This window comes from Tasmannia lanceolata, unplaced genomic scaffold (genome assembly GCF_043159265.1).
Source record: "Tasmannia lanceolata isolate RefF3 unplaced genomic scaffold, GAP_Taslan_0.1 ptg000002l, whole genome shotgun sequence".
NCBI lineage: Eukaryota > Viridiplantae > Streptophyta > Magnoliopsida > Canellales > Winteraceae > Tasmannia > Tasmannia lanceolata.
This window is the reverse complement of record NW_027518679.1, coordinates 20,853,478-20,873,786: the sequence shown is the minus strand read 5'-3', so window position 1 is coordinate 20,873,786 and position 20,309 is coordinate 20,853,478. Positions and strand designations below refer to the sequence as shown.

General features: G+C 37.6%; 1 protein-coding gene across 2 annotated transcripts; it reads right to left on the bottom strand.

Moving 5' to 3' along the window:
- Positions 1-2,911: 2,911 nt before the first annotated feature.
- Positions 2,912-18,815, bottom strand: LOC143886484 (uncharacterized). 2 transcript variants are annotated; one of them, XM_077390497.1, is made up of 5 exons: positions 18,361-18,815; positions 16,779-16,856; positions 15,991-16,137; positions 5,539-5,691; positions 2,912-4,867 (listed from the first exon to the last, which is right to left on the bottom strand). In XM_077390497.1, exons 1-5 carry the CDS (start codon positions 18,725-18,727, stop codon positions 3,018-3,020), a joined length of 2,595 nt encoding a protein of 864 aa, XP_077246612.1. In that variant the 5' UTR covers positions 18,728-18,815; the 3' UTR covers positions 2,912-3,017. The 2 variants fall into 2 exon arrangements, with proteins under 2 accessions (XP_077246612.1, XP_077246687.1); XM_077390572.1 differs by having other exon boundaries at positions 15,991-16,074.
- Positions 18,816-20,309: the final 1,494 nt, after the last annotated feature.

The following is a 20,309-nucleotide window of genomic DNA, read 5'->3' as shown; positions in this document are numbered from 1 at the left end:
TCTCTCAAACCTTGTTGACTCTTATGCCCCAACCGCATATGCCACAGCTGTGTTAAATCAGTTACACCATCTTCTTCTGTAGAAACGGCTGCTCTACCTACCACTATCTTTCCCATCAACTCATATAAATGATTTTTGACCATCTTTGCCTTCATGACGACAAGAGAACCCTTTACAACTGTCAGAGTTCCACCATTTCCAGTAAACCAACATCCACTGGTGTCTAAAGCACCCTCAGAAATCAATTTTTTCTTCAGCTCTGGAACATGTCTAACTCCTGTCAAGGTTCTAATGGTTCCATCATACATCTTTATATTCATTGTACCCATCCCAACTGTCTTGCAAGAATTGTCATTCCCCATCAAAACTGAGCCACCATTCAACTACTCATATGTAGAGAACCAATGTCTATGTGGGCACATATGAAAAGAACATCCTGTATCAAGGATCCAAGCATCATGATAACAATCAATACCTGATGATGCGGTGAGCACCTTGCCGTAGTCTTCATCTGAGTTTTCCTCTGCCACACTTGCTTGTTCAGGAGCCTCTCCATGCTTCTTCTCCAGATCTTCCTTGTGTTTCCGACAGTTTTTATTTATATGCCCAATTTATGGCAATGAAAACAATTTATCTTCCCTTTCCCTGTTTTAGATTTTGACCTAGACCTGCCTAGATTATTCCCGTTCTCTTTTTCTAGTGGTCTACCTCTGGCAACCAAACCTTCTGCTTGCTTCTCACCCATAAACCACTTTCTCATTTCATTAGAAAGAAGAGCAGAAGTGACCTCCTCTAATTCTATGGTATCCTTACCAGAGAGTAATGTTGTACCAAATGTTCATAAGATGGAGGTAGAGAAGTCAACAAAATCAAAGCCTTACCTTCATCGTCAATTTCCACATAAATATTCGATAATTGACAAATTATCTTATTATAGGCATTCAAGTGATCCATCACTTCAGTCCCTTCCTTCATCTTCAAGGTGTATAATTGTTTTTTCAAATACAGCCTGGTTGTGAGAGACTTTGTCATGTACAAACTCTCAAGTTTCAACCACATCTCTGCCGCAGATTTCTCATACATAACATGGTATTTGACATCGTTTCCCAACGACAAGCGAATAAAGCTCATAGCCTTCAAATCCATGGTATCCCAGTCATCATCTGACATATCTACATGCTTCTTAGCCTTCCCTGACAGTGCTTTATGTAATCCTTGTTGAACCAACAAATCACGAACATTGACTTGCCACAAATTAAAATTGTTCTTTCCGTCAAATCTTTATACTTCAAACTTTGCACTAGAAACCGTCACTGCCATTGTAGAACCAAAGCTTTGATACCACTTGTTGCAGAATTGGGGCTCAGATCAGCCCTCCGCGATGACCCGTTAACAATCAGAACACAAAAGTGTGTTTCCGATTTTTCGTGTTAACAATACGCAGCGTTACCGAAGTAGATTTTCAAGAACAAAATAATAAAACGTCCAAGCCAAACCACATACAAAAGCACACAAGAACACCAAGATTTTACGTGGTTCACCACACGATGTGTATGGCTACATCCAAAGGAGAAGACTTCAAAAGTTTTCACTATGTGGAAAATAAGTGGGTTACAAGAAGCACTCACCGGATTACAAAAGCCCAAGCTTTCTCCGGATTACACAAGAATTAATCTCTATGTCGTCTAGGATCCAAGCGTCGTCGCTCCCTAGATGCCGTGCTTCTTCTTCGTCTTCTCAAGAGAACCAAAATCAAACCCTTCAATTCGTGTATACCAATACCCACTTGAAGATGATTTTCGTTCACGAACAAGTGCCCGAAGTCCACTCGTTCTTTTCTTGAAGCCGTACCCCAAAACCCCTCTCTTCTTTTTACGTTTTGGATGTGCTTCAGAAAACCACCCAAGAGTCCCAATCGGATGTTGTTTTTTGGAGATGTTTATCATAATAGGCAAGAGTCCTATTACATAAGGATTTCTTTAATAAGAAACCCATCAAAAAAAGAAATGTGTCTGCGTTTGAAAAATTCAAGGCAAACACAACATCTTGGGTTCTTCAAAACCTTCTAGTATAACCACTAATCTTCATCTTTGCCATTTTGGGCATCTCTTTTCCTCCAAAGGGGCAGGAATACCGTTGTTTGGTGTATCCAAAAGCACCAATTCGGGGCTATGTGATGGGGATAAAAATTCCTCACCAATTAGGACAAAACACATGGCACCAATCGGAGACAGACGGGGGGGGGGGGGGGGGGGGGGCATCCAAGTAAGGACTTAATCTTTCCTATAAATAGAGGCACACTCTCCAAGGTATGGAACTTTTGATTATTCTTATATTCATTTAGTTCGAGAGTTCTCTCTAGGGAGTTCGTATTATTGATGCCGGTTCCGACTTAAGCATCGGAGAGCCTCCCCGGAGTCCAAACTTCAGGTGGTTTTCTATACATTTGCTCGTGAGCGCAAGTTACCGTTACAAGAGTGCTACCAGCTGGGACCCCATTCAACCGTGGGTCAGATTTCAGTGGCAACAATGGTCATCATCTAACAATAACTATTAAAAATTCTCAAAAGACTTTTTTTTAAACTTTTGTGTCATCATTGCCAAATGCTTGTTTCTTTGGAGTCATCAACAACATCACTTTGAGTCTATTGATTTGATATATGTGGTCACAAGTCAAGTCATTCGGCACAGGGGCGGCCCAGTGCACGAGGCTCCCGCCATTGCAGGGTCTGTGGAGGGCTAAATGTACACAGCCTTACCCCTGCTTTGTAGAGAGGCTGTTTCCGTGACTCGAACCCGTGGCCACCAAGTCACAATACAGCAACCTTACCGTTGCCCCAAGGCTCGCCAAGTCATTCGTCGCAAAAATACTAAATTAGTGCATTGATAATTGTGGTCACAAGTCAAGTCATTCATCAGAAACATACTAAATTGGTGCAATAAAACCTGGAGAAAATCTTATGATTAGTTACAACAATGTTTTGCTTTACAACTGAAGACCATGTGTACAATTACTTTCAACAACAATTTCTCAAGTAACGACGTAATCGTGAGAACTTCTCGGTCGACAAGCCAACATGTGCATCAATTGATTTGAAGTATTTACCCCTCCAATTCTTGTTGAGGAGAAGAAAGCCGATGACTCCCCAAAATCCCAAAACATATGACATTGCCACAAATGAGTAGAAGAACAAGTGATTATCGAGAATACTAGAGTCATGTCCCTTGCCTTTAGGTGGTTGTGAAGGGATGCTCGATGAGCATTTTCTTTCTAGCGGTGCTCCACAAAGAGCTGGATTTCCCTCATAACTAGTCTCATCAAATGTTGAAAATTGTTTCTCAAAAGGGATAATACCCGATAGGTTATTGTAGGCGACCAAGAAATCACTAAGTGAATGGAGTAAAGTTAATTCATAAGGGATTCTCCCAACCAACTTGTTGTGAGAGAGATCCAAACTCTCCAAGTTATCTAAGTTTTGAAAGGACTGTGGAAGATGTCCAGTTAGTCGGTTGTTAGATAAGTTCAATGAGCGAAGCTCTCTCAAATACCCTAATTGGAAAGGAATATCACCCACCAATTGATTCATGGAAAAATCAATTCCTGTCATCAAGGAAAAAGGAAGGCCCTCGTAGGAGTAAGTTACCCCCTTTGTGGTGAAAGAAGTTGAATACCTAACTTGTAACATACCTATGACATTGGATCCACTTTGGATTGGCGATTTTTTCTTCCATGAAGTAATGTTGTTAAGACAAGAAGGTATGTTTCCGGATAGAGAATTATTGGAGAAATTCAATATATGGAGATTATTTAGTTGACACAAGAGTATTGGAATGCCTCCTCGAAAGAAATTATCCCCTAAAAGAAGTGATACCAAGTTTGATAGGGAGAATAACCAACTTGGAATAGGGCCAGACAAGTTATTTTTTCGTATATCTAGAATCATCAAGTAAGGGCTATTCAACAAGCTAGTTGGGATTGTTCCTATGAAGTTATTGTTGTTAGCAAGTAAAGAATGCAACTCTGTCAAGTTAGCATCTATTGGGAGAAGCTCTCCTCCTAATATATTGCTTGATATGCTCAAGTAAGTTAATGAAGTGCATTTTTTGGTTAGTGAATGTGGCATTTCTCCTGAAAGCTGGTTGTTAGATAGGTCAAGTCTGTTTAAGTTTGCCATTTCACCCATGGACAAAGGTATCCTACCTTTCAAAGCATTCTTGGACAGGTTAAAGTAAGACAAATGTGGGAGAAGTGTGCCGATGTTTGGAGGAAGTGGCCCACTTAGATTGTTTGCAGAGATATCTAGAAAAGTGACAGTAGAACTGGTGTTGTGGGGAGACTGGGGAATTGAGCCTTCGAACTGGTTACTCCTCAGTGACATAATTCCAAGTGAGGTAGTATTGTACAATAGCCAAGATGGGATGACCCCTTTAAGGGAGTTATGATCCAATTGTAAACTGTATAGATGATGTTGATTTGAAAAGAAGCTAGGGATGCTAGAAGTGCTACCTTGGTTTAGATTGCAATTTCTAACGAGCAACCACATGAGTTGAAAAGTAGGAATCCAATGTGGCTTTTCTGTTTCAACCTCTAATTGGACATTGTTTGAAATGTCAACATATAAAAGCTTTGAGAGGTTGGCAAACATGGAAAATGAGAACACACCCGTTAATTGATTGTTTGCAAGAAAAATAGTCTCCATCATCGTTAGGTTGTTGAAAATGAATGAAGGAACCCTCCCTGAAAAGTGATTGTAAGAGAGATCAAGCGATTGTAGGTAATGCATGTCTTTTAAACATGGATGGATATTGCTTTCTATTGAGTTTCTCTTGAGATTCAAGGTAACTAGGTTGCTCAATTTGCAAATGCCTGCAAGAATAAGAGAGAAAGAGATCAAGAATCTAGTAAATGGTCCAATATGACAAATATCTTGAAGAAAATCTATTTTTTTAGCATGAGGCTACATAATTCCTCTTTTGGAAAAAAAAATCATTCTTTTGTATTTTATGCTTCTTTTCAATTTATTTGCAGAAATGTAAACGAACAATTTTTTGGAAATGATATTCCAACACCCTTGATTTAATATGGCACTAGATCTTTTACTTTACACTTGTATAATTAGGTTTTAAAAGATTGGGTTTTAAAAGATTGCTATAATTTCCAATATGATCTCTACAACCAGTTTAAAAATTGGGCAGGGTATAGTGCTATTATTGAAACAAGGGAGTGGGAAATTCATTTTCCATGACCATAATTAAATTTTTAGTTTATTCATAAAAATCCAATTTCTGAATTTGAAGTTTCCCAAATGCCCTTGGGCTTGTAATATGTTGGAAACAAACATAGTTGAAAAACTACAAAAGCCTACCAAATGCACTATCTTATCATTATCATAATAAGAAAGGAAAGTGAAGAAACTATAAAAGCCTACCAAATGTTTATCTTATCATTATTTTTATCATAGTGAGAAAAATGAAAGTGAAGACATAACCTAATTCATACATCATTATTTTGCTTGAGAAAATACTATTATTATGTACCTGTTGATATGCCAAATGGGTCTATAAAATTATTCTCTGATAAGTCCAATATTTCCAGGGAGGAAAGATTGCCTAGACATGATGTAAGACTTAGATCGTCAAGATAGTTCTGACCAAGATCTAGTTCCTTGAGTCTCTTCAAGCCACATAAACCTACAAGAAAATGATCAAGACATAAAACCCCATGCCGTTTTCCATTTATTACCAACGAACAAATTCCAATTCAAGGGGAAAAAGCTCAAATTCCTACACCAAATAATGTTAAAAAAAATTCACCCTTAGGGTTTTTTTTTCTAATGATCATTTTTTGGACCCGTTTGTACTATGTATATGCAACTAATTCCATTGATCCAAGATGAACACAAATCTGAACCATTGCTGTTTTCCAAACCATGGTTAGATGATCATAACCCTTGATTTATTAGGTCCCGTTAAGAGTTCCACTAAGACAAGCTAAAGCTTTGATATTTGTAGTCCTTAATTCAATCAATGCTTTATTCCTCATATAGTAGTCCTTGTTTAGGAGATTTTTTCTTAGTAAACATTGCACGCAAGTCTCTTGATATCATTATATGGATGGACGGTAGAAGGTGTTAGAGGAATTAGGTCAAGCAAGAAGTTGCTTGAAGCATTACACCCAAGGTATCTAGTTTGGAATACCAAGTTTGTTGCCTCCAGCCCCTATATATAGAGGTACACTAGGGTTAATAATTGGTTAATGGACTCTAGCCCATGTAGGCCCACTACACCGGTCCATTATCTTGTTGGGCTTATATTAGAACATACATGGGTTATATTATATAACCAACAATCTCCTCCTATGTTCTACATATAGCACAATCCAATAGATAGATAATGTGATGTTCAAACAAAATATTGAATCATCCATAGCACCATATCAAAAAAGATCTGTAATCCAACACAAAATAAGAATACTTTTAAGACTAACCAAGAGTTTTAGAAATAATCTAAACTCAAACAAAAGCAGTTTCACATGTAAGTGAACTATTTTTCCAACTGAAAAGAAAATAATAGTCCCCATTGCTCTATAAAGACTCACTCATCAAGCTCCTCCATTTTTGCCAATTCCTGTAAATTACCAAATATGAATTTTATGTAAAATGAATCCAATCATTTGTGTAAAATACGAAAGTATCTAGTTCTACCAGAAGAACTTAGTACAATTTCATATTAGCTAAAAAACAAATATCAATAAGCATCAATGTCAAGTTTCATTCAAGAACAAGACCTAAATAGTTTCTTTTGCAAAGAACCATTCACCATTGTCAAGTTTCAATACAAGAACAAGACCTAAATATTTTCTTTTGCAAAGAACCATTCCATGTTTCCATTTAGAATGTTACAACCATCATATCCAAATTGAGTTAAGCTGTATCATCAAGTTTAGAATGAAACAGCCTTTCCCAAGAAGGACATGTCATCAAATGTGGAATGACATAAAGACAACTGTAAACATCATTGAAACATATTAAGTGCTTATCTTGGCCAAGAAAGGGAGATTCAAAAAATTCAAAATAATATGGATGTAGGTTAAGACATGTCTACACAGTCTTTAACCCCATCGCCCCCACAGTTTTGAATATTCGATCTTTGTTCAGTCCTTTTGTAAAAGCATCGACCATATTATCCTTCAAACTCACATCAACCAAAGTGATAATACCTTATTCTATAAGATAATTCAGCGTGGCATGTTTAAGCCTGACATGTCTCCTCTTACCATTAAAGAGTGAGTTATTCACAATAGAAATTGTAGCTTGATTATTACAGAACAAACTTAAAGAGTTAATCTTTAAACGGGTCAATAGAATGTCCAGGATCAGATCTCTTATCTACTTTGCTTCATCTTCTACAGAAGCTAGAGCATAAAGTTCTGATTCCATAGATGACAGAGCAATACAAGTCTGTCTCTTTGACTTCCATACAACAGCTGCTCCACCTAGTGTAAATACATAACCACTGGTAGATTTACTGTCTCCTAATTCTAAGCCCCATGATGCATCAGAATATCCTTCCAGGATAGGAGGATGGCCATTATAATAAAGAGCATAACATTGAGTACTCATAAAGTATCTCATCAGCCTCATCAGGGCATCCCAGTGCTCATGGACACGATTACTAGTGAAACGACTCAGCATGCCAACTGTAAAAGCTATGTCTGGTCTAGTGCAACTCATTGCATACATGAGACTACCAACCAGTTTAGAATAATCCAACTGATTCACGCTGGCTCCTTCATTAGGTCTCAGCTTTTTGGTATAATCAAATGGTGTCTCAATCGGTTTACACTCACTGTATCCCAATGTAGAAAGTAGTTTATCAATGTAATGAGCTTGGCTAAGAGTGATCCCTTGTCTTTCAAAACTTACTTTCATACCAAGAATGGTGTCTACCACACCAAGATCTTTCATCTCGAATTCTTCAGCCAACATTGATTTCACATCACTCACTATAGAGAGATCGGAACCAAGAATCAATATGTTGTCTACATACAAGCAAATAATTGCAACCTTATTCGACACAAAACGAAAGTAAAGGCATTTATCCGAGTAACTCATCTGAAAACCAAAGCTCTTTACTACCTTGTCGAATTTTTGATGCCACATTTTAGGTGCTTGTTTAAGACCATACAAAGATTTATTTAACTTACAAACTTTGTTCTCTAAACCTTCCATGACAAACCCTTCAGGTTGGTTCATGTAGATTTTCTCTGTGAGGTCTCCATTAAGGAAAGCCGTCTTTACATCCATTTGATGCATAACATATTGCTCAATAGATGCCAAAGCAAGAAGAATTCTTATTGTGGACAAATGACAGACGGTGAGAATATATCAAAGTAGTATATCCCACTTACTTGAGTATAGCCATTAGCTACTAAACGTGCTTTATACCGAGCTATGAATCCGTCAGGATTAAGTTTCTTCTTCAAAATCCACTTACAGCGCACAGTCTTAGCCCCTTATGACAAATCGACTAGCTGCCAAGTTTGATTTGTAACAGAGAACTCATTTCATCATCAATGGCTTTGGCCCATAATAAAGAGTCCCTATATCTCATCGCTTCTTTATAGGATGATGGATCATTCTCTAAATGGTAGGTCACAAAGTCCTCACCAAAGCTCTTAGGTACTCTATCTCTTGTAGATACTCTTAAAGGTTCTGATTCAGGAATCAGTGTCGGACGAGTGTTAGAAGTAATCTGTGTAAACTCTACATGCGATTCTGTAATCATCTCAGTATCACCAGGTATGGTTAAACCATGATCTCTGAGAAATTTATTCTCAAATAATACTGCATCTCTAGATTCTATAACCATATTGGTAGATAGATCCAAAAACCAATCAGCAATACTATCTTCTGCACCACCTTGATACACACAAGTGTTGGTTCTAGGTCCTGCCTTAAGTCTCATAGGGTCTTGTATCCTCACATAAGCAATACAGCCCTAAGTCTTAAGAGTGTCATATCTACAAGGATGCTTATGCCATAACTCATGAGGAGAAGAGGTCAACTTAGAGTGTGGTACTCTATTCAGGATGTGATTTACAGTTAAAACTGCTTCTCCCCAATAGCTAGTAGGCATGCCAGCTGTCAATAGCATAGAGTTTAACATTTCAGTTAACGTCCTATTCTTACGTTCAGCTATGCCATTAGATTGAGGCGAGTAAGGAGCAGTAGTTTCAAGTATTATGTCCTGAGAGGCACATAATTCTTTGAACTCTGTCAGAGTGTATTCTCCTCCTCTATCACTCCTAAATCGCTTAATTTTCAAGTTCAATTGATTTTCAACACGATTCTTAAAAATTTTAAATTTATCAAAAGCTTCATCTTTTGATTTTAGGAGATAAATATGACAATATGTAAAAAATTCGTTTATAAAAGTGATTAAATACTTCATATCACCTCTAGTAGTGAAACTTTTAAAGTCACAGAGGTTAGAATGTATTAGCTCAAGAAGTTGTGTGCTTCTAGAAACCGAACAAAAATGTTTTCTATTGATCTTGGTTTGTGCACACACTTTACATCTGTCAAATCTAATCGATGTATCTAAAGGTATATTAGAAGTTTTAGCAAGTTGAACCATTTTCCTATAGTTCACATGTCCCAATCTATTGTGTAACAACTTATGATCAATAAGTGTTGAACTAACCTGACTAACGGTTTCATTTGCTAAACTCAATCTATACATACCATCAATTAAGAAAGCACAACCAAAAAAATAAGAGTTAACAGTCAAAGTTACTCACCAACTAAAAAAGATGAACACATGCCAGCATTGTCTAAAAGACTAATAGAAATTAAAATTCTTTTGAATAGAAGGAACTACTCTAATATTTTTCAGAGTTAGTATTTTACCTGAAGAAAGGACCAAGTTCGTAGTACCAGTGTGAGTCACCTCCGCCTCTGCTCCACTAGCCACTGTAACGGTCTCTTTTACTTCAACAACATCTGTAAGTAGTTTCTCAGAGTTGCAAACATGGCAGGCGGCTCCTGTATCTAACCACCAGTCTGAAGAAGTACCGGCCTCACCGTTGCCCAACATAGCAACATAACCATGAGGCTCAGCCTTGCCCACCATCATATGAGCTTCCTTCTGTGGTGTGTCAGATTTAGACTTACACCCAAGGTATTTAGTTTGGAATACCAAGTTTGTTGCCTCCAACCCCTATATATAAAGATACACTAGGGTTAAGGATTGGTTAATGGACTCTAGCCCATGCAGGCCCACTGCACCGGTCCATTATCTTATTGGGCTTATATTAGAACATAGATGGGTTATATTATATACCCAACATAAGGTAGTATCTGTGGAGATAAACGGATTTGACTGACATGATTCCTTACCATCTGAATTATCACCCTGTCCGATCCCAACATATTCGTCGCTTGGCTAATAGCGATGCCGATCAATTAGCAAGGAAAAGGGTGAATTTACCACCCTGTCTGATCCCAACATGTTCGTCGGAGCTGTGATTAATTTATTTTTTGTTGGAAAGTTGCCTTGTTTTCTATATTGTGCAAGTGCGGTGGAAGCAAATAGGAAACTATCCTATGTTTTTAGGTTTTTGTAAAAACCTAGATATATGAAGGCCTTCTTTTCATACAAGAGAGCGTGGCAGGAAGAGAAGGGGGGTGAGGAAGAGAGAGAAAGAAAGAAAAGGGGAGAGAGAGAGAGAGAGGAGGGGGGAGGTGAGTGTTCTTAGGTTTTCTCTTGGGTTTTTTTTCTTGGATTTTCTCTTGTGGTTTTTCTCGTGTCACTCCCTTATATGATCTTGAATCGGAGGACAAGGAAAGGGCTGCAGCTGACCTGTGAATATAGGAATCTTGGCCGGACCACGTAAATCTCGGTGTTCATCTTGTGGTTTGTGTTTACTTTTACTTTCCCGTTTATTTATGCACGATCGGATGTGTCTACTTTTACTTTTCCGTTTATTTATGCACGATCGGATAGGATTTGCCTGGTGGGTTTTCTCAACAAGTGATATCAAAGCTGTGGTTGGAGCGATCGTTGATGCTGGGTGGAGTTATCATCGGTGTTGTGATTGGATCGCAGTTACAATGATCTTTGAAGGGTAAAAATATTATCCGAGAGATTCTCGTTCGAGGTGGAGCCCTACAACGAGAAGTGCGGAGTGTCTGAAATGGTTGTAAAATCAAGTTCTACCCAATTCAACATCGTCTAGTTTGACTGAAAAAGCAATTTCACCCTATGGCAGATGAGGGTGAAGGACATCCTAATTCAATAGGGCCTAGCTAAGGCATTGAAAGGAAAGGGTGGGAAGCTAAAAAAGATAACAGATGCCGAGTGGGAAGGCATTGAGTTGAAGGCAGTCAGCATGATTCAGTTTTGTCTGTCAGATAATGTTATGTTTAACATTATGGAAGAAGTGCCTAAATTATGGGAGAAGTTAGGAAGCTTTACATGTCAAAAAGCTGAGCCAACCAATTGTATCTGTAGTAGTAGTTGTACGGGCTAAAGATGCAAGATGGTGAGAATCTTTCGGAACACATTACGGTGTTCAATGGGCTTATGGATCAACTCTACAAGGTTGATGAAAAGTTGAAGGAAGAAGACAAGACCCATTTTATTCTTACTTCACTTCCTAATTCGTATGACAACCAGGGGACAACTTTATTGTATGGTAAGGATACATTAAAGTTGGAAGAAATCACAGAGTCACTCTAGTCGAATGAGATACAGAAGAAACATGTTCTTGATGGGAGTCGAGAGCATGGGTTGGTTGTTTATGGTGGGAATCAAAGATGAAGGTTGTTTGACAGGGGATCAAGAAAGGGCGGCTCAAGATCCAGAGTCAGCGGAAAGGGCATACAATGTTATCGTTGCAATGAATACAGCCCCATCAAGTAAGATTGTCCGAAGCAAGCTGACCAATTGAACAATGGTGCGACAAATACGGTGGTGAGCGTAACAGATGAGCAGAACGAAGAGGTTGGAGACATTGTCAAGTCTCCATGGGTAATCACACTTGTCCTTGTGATGAGTGGATTTTAGATTTAGGATGCTCTGTTCATGTATGCTCCAAGAAGGAATATTTTGATACGTTCTAGGAGACAAGGCCGGGTGTAGTTTCCTTTGGTGATAGATCTACTTGTGACTTCACAGGAATTGGAATAATGAATATCAAGATGTTTGTTGGAGTAATTCATGTTGGTGGGATTTCTTTCAGATGAAGATTTAAGATCAAAAGATGTGATGCTTCAAGGCGTGTAATCGCTTTCCTTAAGACAATATTCGCCCCCACCAGTAGTGTGCAACAGGGATCCGCGAATTGCCTCCAAGATACAATGAAGCCTTGTAGGACGATCCTACAAATGTTTGATGACGATTTGCACAAGCGGAATCAAACCCAAAACGCCCTTTATGAATGACAAGCCTTAGAGAAATTCACTAAAATTGTTTCTTTAGTAAAACTGTTTTTAGTGTATTGTTTTCATAAAACTCAATCTTTAAAAAAATACCATGAGAGTAAATAAGAAAGTAGGGGATTTCATAAGAGAAAAGTCCAGCAATAACTAACTCTAAAAAGACAGATTTTCTGCTCTTTTTATAGAGCCATAGATGCCTTTTCAATGTGAAAAGCATCCCATCAAAGTACCCTTTAGAATGTTAAAAACATCCCTTCAAAGCACCTCTTGGATTGGTTTGAATAATAACCATTCGATCGCACCTCTTTGCGATTTAAAGGTTTTGGATCATCCACAAGGTGTCCCTTGTGTTTGAAAATCATCCATGATTGTTGGGAAGCAAAAGACATGAAGAAAGGTTGAAAAAAGGAAGTGAAAAGCCATGTCTATTTTCTCCCAATGGATAGATTTTCGAACATCCGCGGTCGATCGGGCTACCCTCGGTCGCCCGCCGACATGCTTCTGTCTTTTTATTTTTTCTCGATCCAAATAACCACAGTCGACCAGACCTACCGCAGTCGACCGGCCCTATTTGAAAATCTGTTTTAATTTTCTCTTTCCTTTTGATAAAAACACTTCAAATATTTTGACTGAATCCAAAACATTTTGAAAATTTCCAACAATCCCCCACCATTTTCAAAATCAAAGAAAGTTTTCTCATCAGGCTTGGAAACCTTACGCATAAATGAAGGTATCTTACGATTTGAACCTTCACTTAGTGAAAACACATCAAAGTTAGCCAGAATTGCATAGTAGACGAATCTTTGAACTAGCTATTCTATTCGGCTAATCGGACATATCTCACACTTAAGTTTTCATCTCATTAGGCAGTTTTTAAGAGTCGACACTTGTATTGACCTTTTGTCTGTATCTCGGTTTCGTGAGTGCTTTAGAGACTAGCCAAGTCTCATAGGAAGCGGCACCACTTCCACACTCACATAGGTAGGCTTAAGAGTGCCCCTGTAACTATAGCACCCTAACATCCTGTTATAAGCCTATTAAGAGCTAATTGCTCATCCTCCTCCGTTACACATTACAGGTACCAAGCACTTTCCTTGGGATGACAAATAAAATATATTATAGTGCTTGCAATCACTCTGAATGATGTACTTGGGCTCATTGAACTCAAGACTTGATGTTTCTTCAAGCGTTGAGTCGAGTTTCCATCATTGGTGATCATTGGTTAATGGCTTTAACCCATCCCTTTGCGGCATTTAACCACCATCCATCTCGCGAGATCTTTCAACCAAAGTTTTGGTTTGAATTGGTATTACAATCCGTTACTTCACTGTCTGTGAGTAAAACTGCCTTACATAACCATCTTAAGTCACATATATTCTGACTTACCACTTGGTTATAGGTATTCAATAGTGCAAGAACCCACTACTGAACTTTAAACAACATTGGCTTATCTCAAATTGAAATTTCCAATAATAAATTCCTAAGCCAATCAGCCTCTTTATCCTAAAAGCCCAATGTATTGAATTCTGGGGCCATAGAATCAATTATGCATCCTTGCTTTTAGAGGTCTGGGAGATATACCCCCACCATGAGTGCATATCACTCACTCGTTCATATTTGCTCAGTCATGTAACTGGCATTTCCATATCCTTTTATCACTACAGGATACCAACTATGGACATTTCTATAGTTTAATTTATTTTCAGTCATTTGAAAATCCATACATGTTAATGTACTTGACCTGAACTCTGTAAACATACAAGTCTACATATTGCTTTTGATTTACCAGGTCTAACAACTATCAAATCATACAAAAACTATCAATAACATAGTTTTACTTAGACTGACAAACAATTCTTCTACTTTCAAATTTTGGGTTTGAACTAAAATTATAAACCTTGGTGTATGTTCAAATGATTGAACATTTGAGTATTTGAGACGTAACATGACTGTTACTCTTTCTCACATTTTTCAATACCCAACAAATCATTTATAACACACATTTTATAAATGACAAAATTCTTTGGTATTTTAATACCCAATTTTCTATCAGATTTTGATCATAAATTACTTATGACATAAATAATACCAATGTCAGCATCAAAATCACATGTTAACCAAAATGATAATAACTTTAGAATTTAAATTTGCCATATGTATCCTCAAACCATTTGATATTATAATCTTATCAAATATTTTTTATTCTATTTTGATACCTGAGCAAATCATACATTGAGCAAATTATTCAATGACTTGCATATCTTATTTCTAGACTAGAAATAACTGAAAAACTCAAAGTCATTCAATATATATATTTATATATTCTTTGCTATCAAGATTACTACCAAGATACAATCTCTACCATTCATTTGATACTAATGAATCTTAGAGATTAAGAACATGGTTTTCAATCTTAGCATTGAAAGCCTAATCTTGGCTTCCCTTATAATCTTTTGCAACTATTTTGATTCAGATTATTTATTTACCTATATCTCTTGATCTTTTTAAAGATCCACCTATAGCAAAAGAACTTCCACAATAGAGTCTACATTATTACTATCTCCATTCTACAATAGAATTTAGATACACTAATTTCTCTTTATAACCTTGAGGAGCAGACTCTACTCTTAGACTTATCAAGATGGGAGTTTAAGAGATTATTTAGTTTATCCTACTAAATAAACTTATGAAAACAAGATCATATTATCTTTTATTTCCCTTTTCCTTATTATTATTCATTGGGTTTCTCCTCTTTATACTGTTGTAATGATTTTAGAATGGATTAAAATCTTCTAACTTTTGGACAGAGGAGAATTTAATCTTAAAATATTACAACAAATAGATCAACAACTTTATGACCTCTCATAGAACATCAAGTTCTACTTCTTAAGCATGTAAACTTACATATCTAGGAATATGTACTCAATACTCTAACTTTTTATTGTATTCGTGAATTTCAAATTAACCTTCCTATAAGTTCTTCATTTGAGATCACCTAAGAATTCCTTTGAGATCACCTAAGAAAGGTTTTACTTTCTTTCAGATCTTATAAGGATATACAAGTATACAAGAAGAGTTTAGAGATTAGTAAAGATTATACACTAACTAGGATTTCTGTTAACATCCTATTCATTAGTTTTGCTTCATTACTTCATCTAAGTATATATAAGTCAAAACTTATTTCACATATTTTAACAAAATCAAGAAAGAAGTAATTTCCCCTAATATTATACATAAGATACTTGATCTTAATTTCATCTTGATTTTCTAATCTTATGTCAAAAGTTTTACCCTTTTCAAAAACTTATCTTTATAATATAGAAAAGATATACATACCAAAACTTAGGTAACTTATCATGACGTTCCATATACTTTATTACAGACCATCATATGCATATCACCATGAATAGATTAAATATTCATTTTGAAAATAATTTATACTTTAGAAGTGTTTCTACGGCAGACTAGAAACACTTTTCACTTCCCTTACACTGCTTTACATGATATTGAAGTAGAAAATGAAAAGTAAAACGTTGAATACCATTACCACGTAAGTCTCCTCTAAGATTATTCCCGTATAAGTATAATTCTTCCAATGGAGAGGAACTGCTCAGCAGACATTTCGGAAGTGTTGCATCATCAAGATTGTTGTAATCAAGATCCAAACTTTTTAGTTTTTTCAAACCACATAAACCTGTACGAAATGAGCGAATTATGTACTTATATAGGGAAAACTTGCTTTTTACAAATGGAAATACAGTGTCAAGGAAAGAAGAAAAGAAGAGAAGATATTTCATCAAGGGATTTGCTAGCGTCCATCGTAGGAGGCATTTCGCGGAGTTTCTGTTGCATGAGAGAGCTCCGTGAAATGCCTCCTGCGATGGACGCTGGCAAGTCCCTTCATCAATCTATTTATAACATATACTAAACGTGTTTCTTTTCTGTCGTTCGTTTTCTTTCCATGGATAACTTTTATGAATAACCTTTTTCATGAAAAAATTTTAATAGAAAATTTCCCACGGTAGATTTTGTACACATCATACGTGCATAGCATTTATGGGGCCCATCATTTTACAACACATGTTTTGTTAAGGTGAAGCCCATCACTTTGCACCCATACATAGCGTGGGTGGGGCCATCATTTTACCTCATGTTTTGATAGCATACGGTGTGACCCACCATTCTACAAGTCATGCTTTGATAGGGTGGGGCCATTATTTTGCACCCAGGCATGGGCCAAAACATGTGAAGATGTTGCGCAAAAACGATGATATTGCTTTGTGGTGTGTGTACGTTATATATGTGAATTTGAGAGATTTGAGGCAGAGTCAATACCCCGCAAGGAATGACTACTTTCGTTTAGCCTATTCAGCCCAAGTATCAATATCTTCAACTTTTTCATTTGAGTGAATCCTGCAAAAAAGAAGACAGGATTAGAGCCTGGCTCGGTAACGATTCTAGATTTCATACTCACATGTTTACAAAATCGAGGAATGCTAGACTAAAGGGAGTCCTTGCAAAAGCAAGTGAAAGGTAAATCTTATACTAAAAGTGTGTTTTCTAGGGACTTTATTACGATCCACAATCTTTTACTAAGGCCATGTTTAGCAACCATGAAAAATTATTCCATGGAATTTTCATGATGGGCCCAACTATGGGAGAGGTGTTGAGAAGGAAGGAGAGAGAGATATTGACTAGGCAAGAGTAACCATATCATCAAAAATCCCTAAACACCAGTGAAAAGGAGATGCCTATTTAGAATAGGCTATTGTTTGACTGGTTTTTAGGAGCTTTTCATGCTCCCTCACTCCCCACCCCTCTCAAGTCTTCCCATCTCCCTTATTCCATGGAATTTTTATAGTGGTTTTCTCCATTTTGGATCTTCGTTGAGCCAAAAAATGACCTAATTTGCTAAACCTCCATGAATATATTTGAATTACTAAGGCCCCGTTTGGATTGCAGGAATATTATGAAAAAGTATGTAAAAGAAAACTTTTCTAGAATTTCTTGATTTTCCATTGTTTTGATTACACTTGAAAAAAGTAATTTAAACCATGGCAATTCAATTTTTAAATAGAGTGCCCTTTAATTTATAAAAATATCTCTCTGAATAAGCCACAAGTATATCATTTCCATCTATATTGTGGGAACAAAACAAAGTTTCCCAAGAAAAAAATCCAGAAGAAATGTTTTCTTGCAATCCAAACAGAGCCGAGAAAAGATATCAAGGATGGTTGCGTAATGGGGGAATGATATTATAGAATCAGAGATTATGTTTCAAAAATATTTATTAATTTTATCATCCAAACACAACTATGTTTGAAATAAATAAAAAATTATGCCAATTACCAAGCATGATTTTCTAAGGGTGCAACTTGGGTCGGGTTCAACCCGAAAAAATCACGGTTTGGGTTTTGCTTGAGTCAGGTTGGTTCGGGTTCGGGTTGAGGAAGTTGAACCCGAGTCGAGTTGGGTTCAAGCTCGGGTAGAGGTGTCGGGTTGGGTTGACCTGACCCACGTCAAAACCCGACATTTAAAAAAATTACTCTTTTTATGTGTTGTTTTTTTAAGAACATAAAAACCTAAAGGGGAAATATATTACCATATCCGGGTCAACCCAACCCGACATGACGCAACCAGATTTAGAGCCGAATTGGGAAATCTGGTTGGGTTCGGGTTGAGATATTAAATTTTCGGGTTGGGTCAGGTTAGCCTTCATTGGGTTGAGAGTCGAGTCGGGTCGCGTTCGGTTCGACGGTTTAGAGTTTCGGGTTGGCTTCAACCCGACCCAACACGACCCGAGTTGCGCCCCTTATGATTTTGTTTCTTTAGAAAAATAATAAGAATTAAAAACAGAATCAAGAATCAAAATCGAGAAACAGAATCAGAATTATTGCCAAACACACCCTAATATTACCTTCGGGCATAACCCATCCACCGATCTGATTCCATGACAAATCCAGCAACTCCAATTCCTTGAATTGGGCAAACAGTGTAGCATTTGGATACCATGTTTCGGGTGCTTCGCCTCTTGCAAAGGAAATATCTATTTTAGTCACACTAGATGAAGAGGCACATGATACACCTTTCCATTGGCAACAATTCTCTCCAATCCAATTTTCCGTGACAAAATCAGAAGCATTATTTGCATAGTTGATGGCATCTTTTAATTGTAAGAGGGCTTTTCTCTCTTGCTCCAAACAGGCTTGGCACCAATTAAAGCAGCAACAGATACTCATAATCAGAACCACTGCCTCAATGTTATACGCAAAATAACCCCTCATACTTAAACAACTTGATGTCCAAACTCCAACTCCAACTAAAATCTTGGTTTTAGTTTCCCTTTGAGCTTCAACATAGATATACACAGAGACAAAGAAAGATGGAAGGTGGATACAAATTCTAAAGTCTTCATCTCATCCTTCAACACATCACTGTTCAAGTGGAGACAATCCAAACTACAAAGTAGAAAATAAGGTAACTAACTAGGAAAAAACACAACTCTGATTACTACTAGTGACATCTCTAAAAGAATGAGACCCACCATCATATGAAAGATTCCCTCTCCTTAACGTCGAAAAAGTCATCGATCAAGAGAGTCAAGAATTTGTCTAGTGCTAAACACTCTGCCTTGTATTCCAGGAAGGCACTTTAGACTTTTCTTCTGGCAAGTGGCAGGTTGGGTTCGGTGATGAAAGTCCTTGCCACCAATATCAATGACAATGATAAGGGTAAAAATGACGATTCAGTAAGGGACCGACATCTGCCACCATAATATACCCCAAACTCAAGGTCACCCACGTAATTTCCCTCAAAAGCCAGGGAAACCTAAAAAGTAGACACAATCAATCAAAGGCCTCCACATATGAGGGGCAATATGGTAATATCCTCATAAGGACAATTACCTTTATCTCCTCAATCAATCCTCCATTTATAGTAGACAATAACCCCTGCGTAAAGGACACATTTCCCAAAAACTTACTGTTGGAGAAATAATTTGTATCTATTGGAAAGAAAAAACAGTAACCAGTTTGCTTCAAGGCGCGAAATCGCTTTCCTTAAGACAGATTTCGCCCCCACTAGAAGTGTGCAAAGGGGATCCGCGAACTGCCTCCAAGATACAATGAAGCCAGTAGGAATGTCCTACTAATTTGACGACGCTATGCACAAGCGGAGTCAAATCCGAAATGCCCTTAGAATCTTACAAGCCTGAGAGAATCAGTCTAATTTCTGTTACTGCAGTATAACAGTAATTAGATAAACAATAAGAAAATAGTTTAGTAAAACGAATTTTGGTGGGAGCAAGAAAGAGAGTATAATGCACTGGAAGCCTTAAGAATTTTTCCAAAAATGGGTAAATTCGATTCTATCTTGAAATGGGTGGGTTCTGCAACTTTTATAGAGCCTCTGGTGACTTTTGAGTGTGAAAAGCACCCCTGTATAGAGTCTTTCCAGATCGGTTTGAATTCTGGCCGTTAGATCGCGCCCATACGCGATTCAACGAACCAGATCAATCCTAGAGAGACTGTTGGGATATTTAAATTCCCGTCCTCCCATCTAACCGTTAGATGATCCATCTATGGTACAGATCGCATCCCTTAGATCCTTGACCGTTGGGGAAGGGACACAACCCAATGGATCGCACCCACTGACCGTTGGAGCACTGGGCCCGCTGGGTCGACCGTTGTGCTCGAATCAAAGCCCAACCCAATCGAACTATTCGACACTGGGCTTGGGCTTGATGGGCCTATGAACTATTCGGCCCTCCCACTAGAACGATCCACAATCGTCTAGATCCAACGGTCCAGATCAAATCTGGAAAAATTAAAGGCTCCAATCGCTCCTCGCTACGATGCGGCATGCGAA

What these genes read in the sequence shown, in the direction of transcription:
- LOC143886484 (XM_077390497.1), bottom strand. Translation starts at nt 18,727, where the DNA reads ATGAGGGGTTATTTTGCGTATAACATTGAGGCAGTGGTTCTGATTATG. An exon ending in TGGATGGGTTATGCCCGAAG is followed by an intron (nt 16,857 to 18,360) that starts GTAATATTAGGG and finishes TCTTTTTTGCAG; the next exon opens with GATTCACTCAAATGAAAAAG. An exon ending in TCTTAGAGGAGACTTACGTG is followed by an intron (nt 5,692 to 15,990) that starts GTAATGGTATTC and finishes ATTTTCTTGTAG; the next exon opens with GTTTATGTGGCTTGAAGAGA.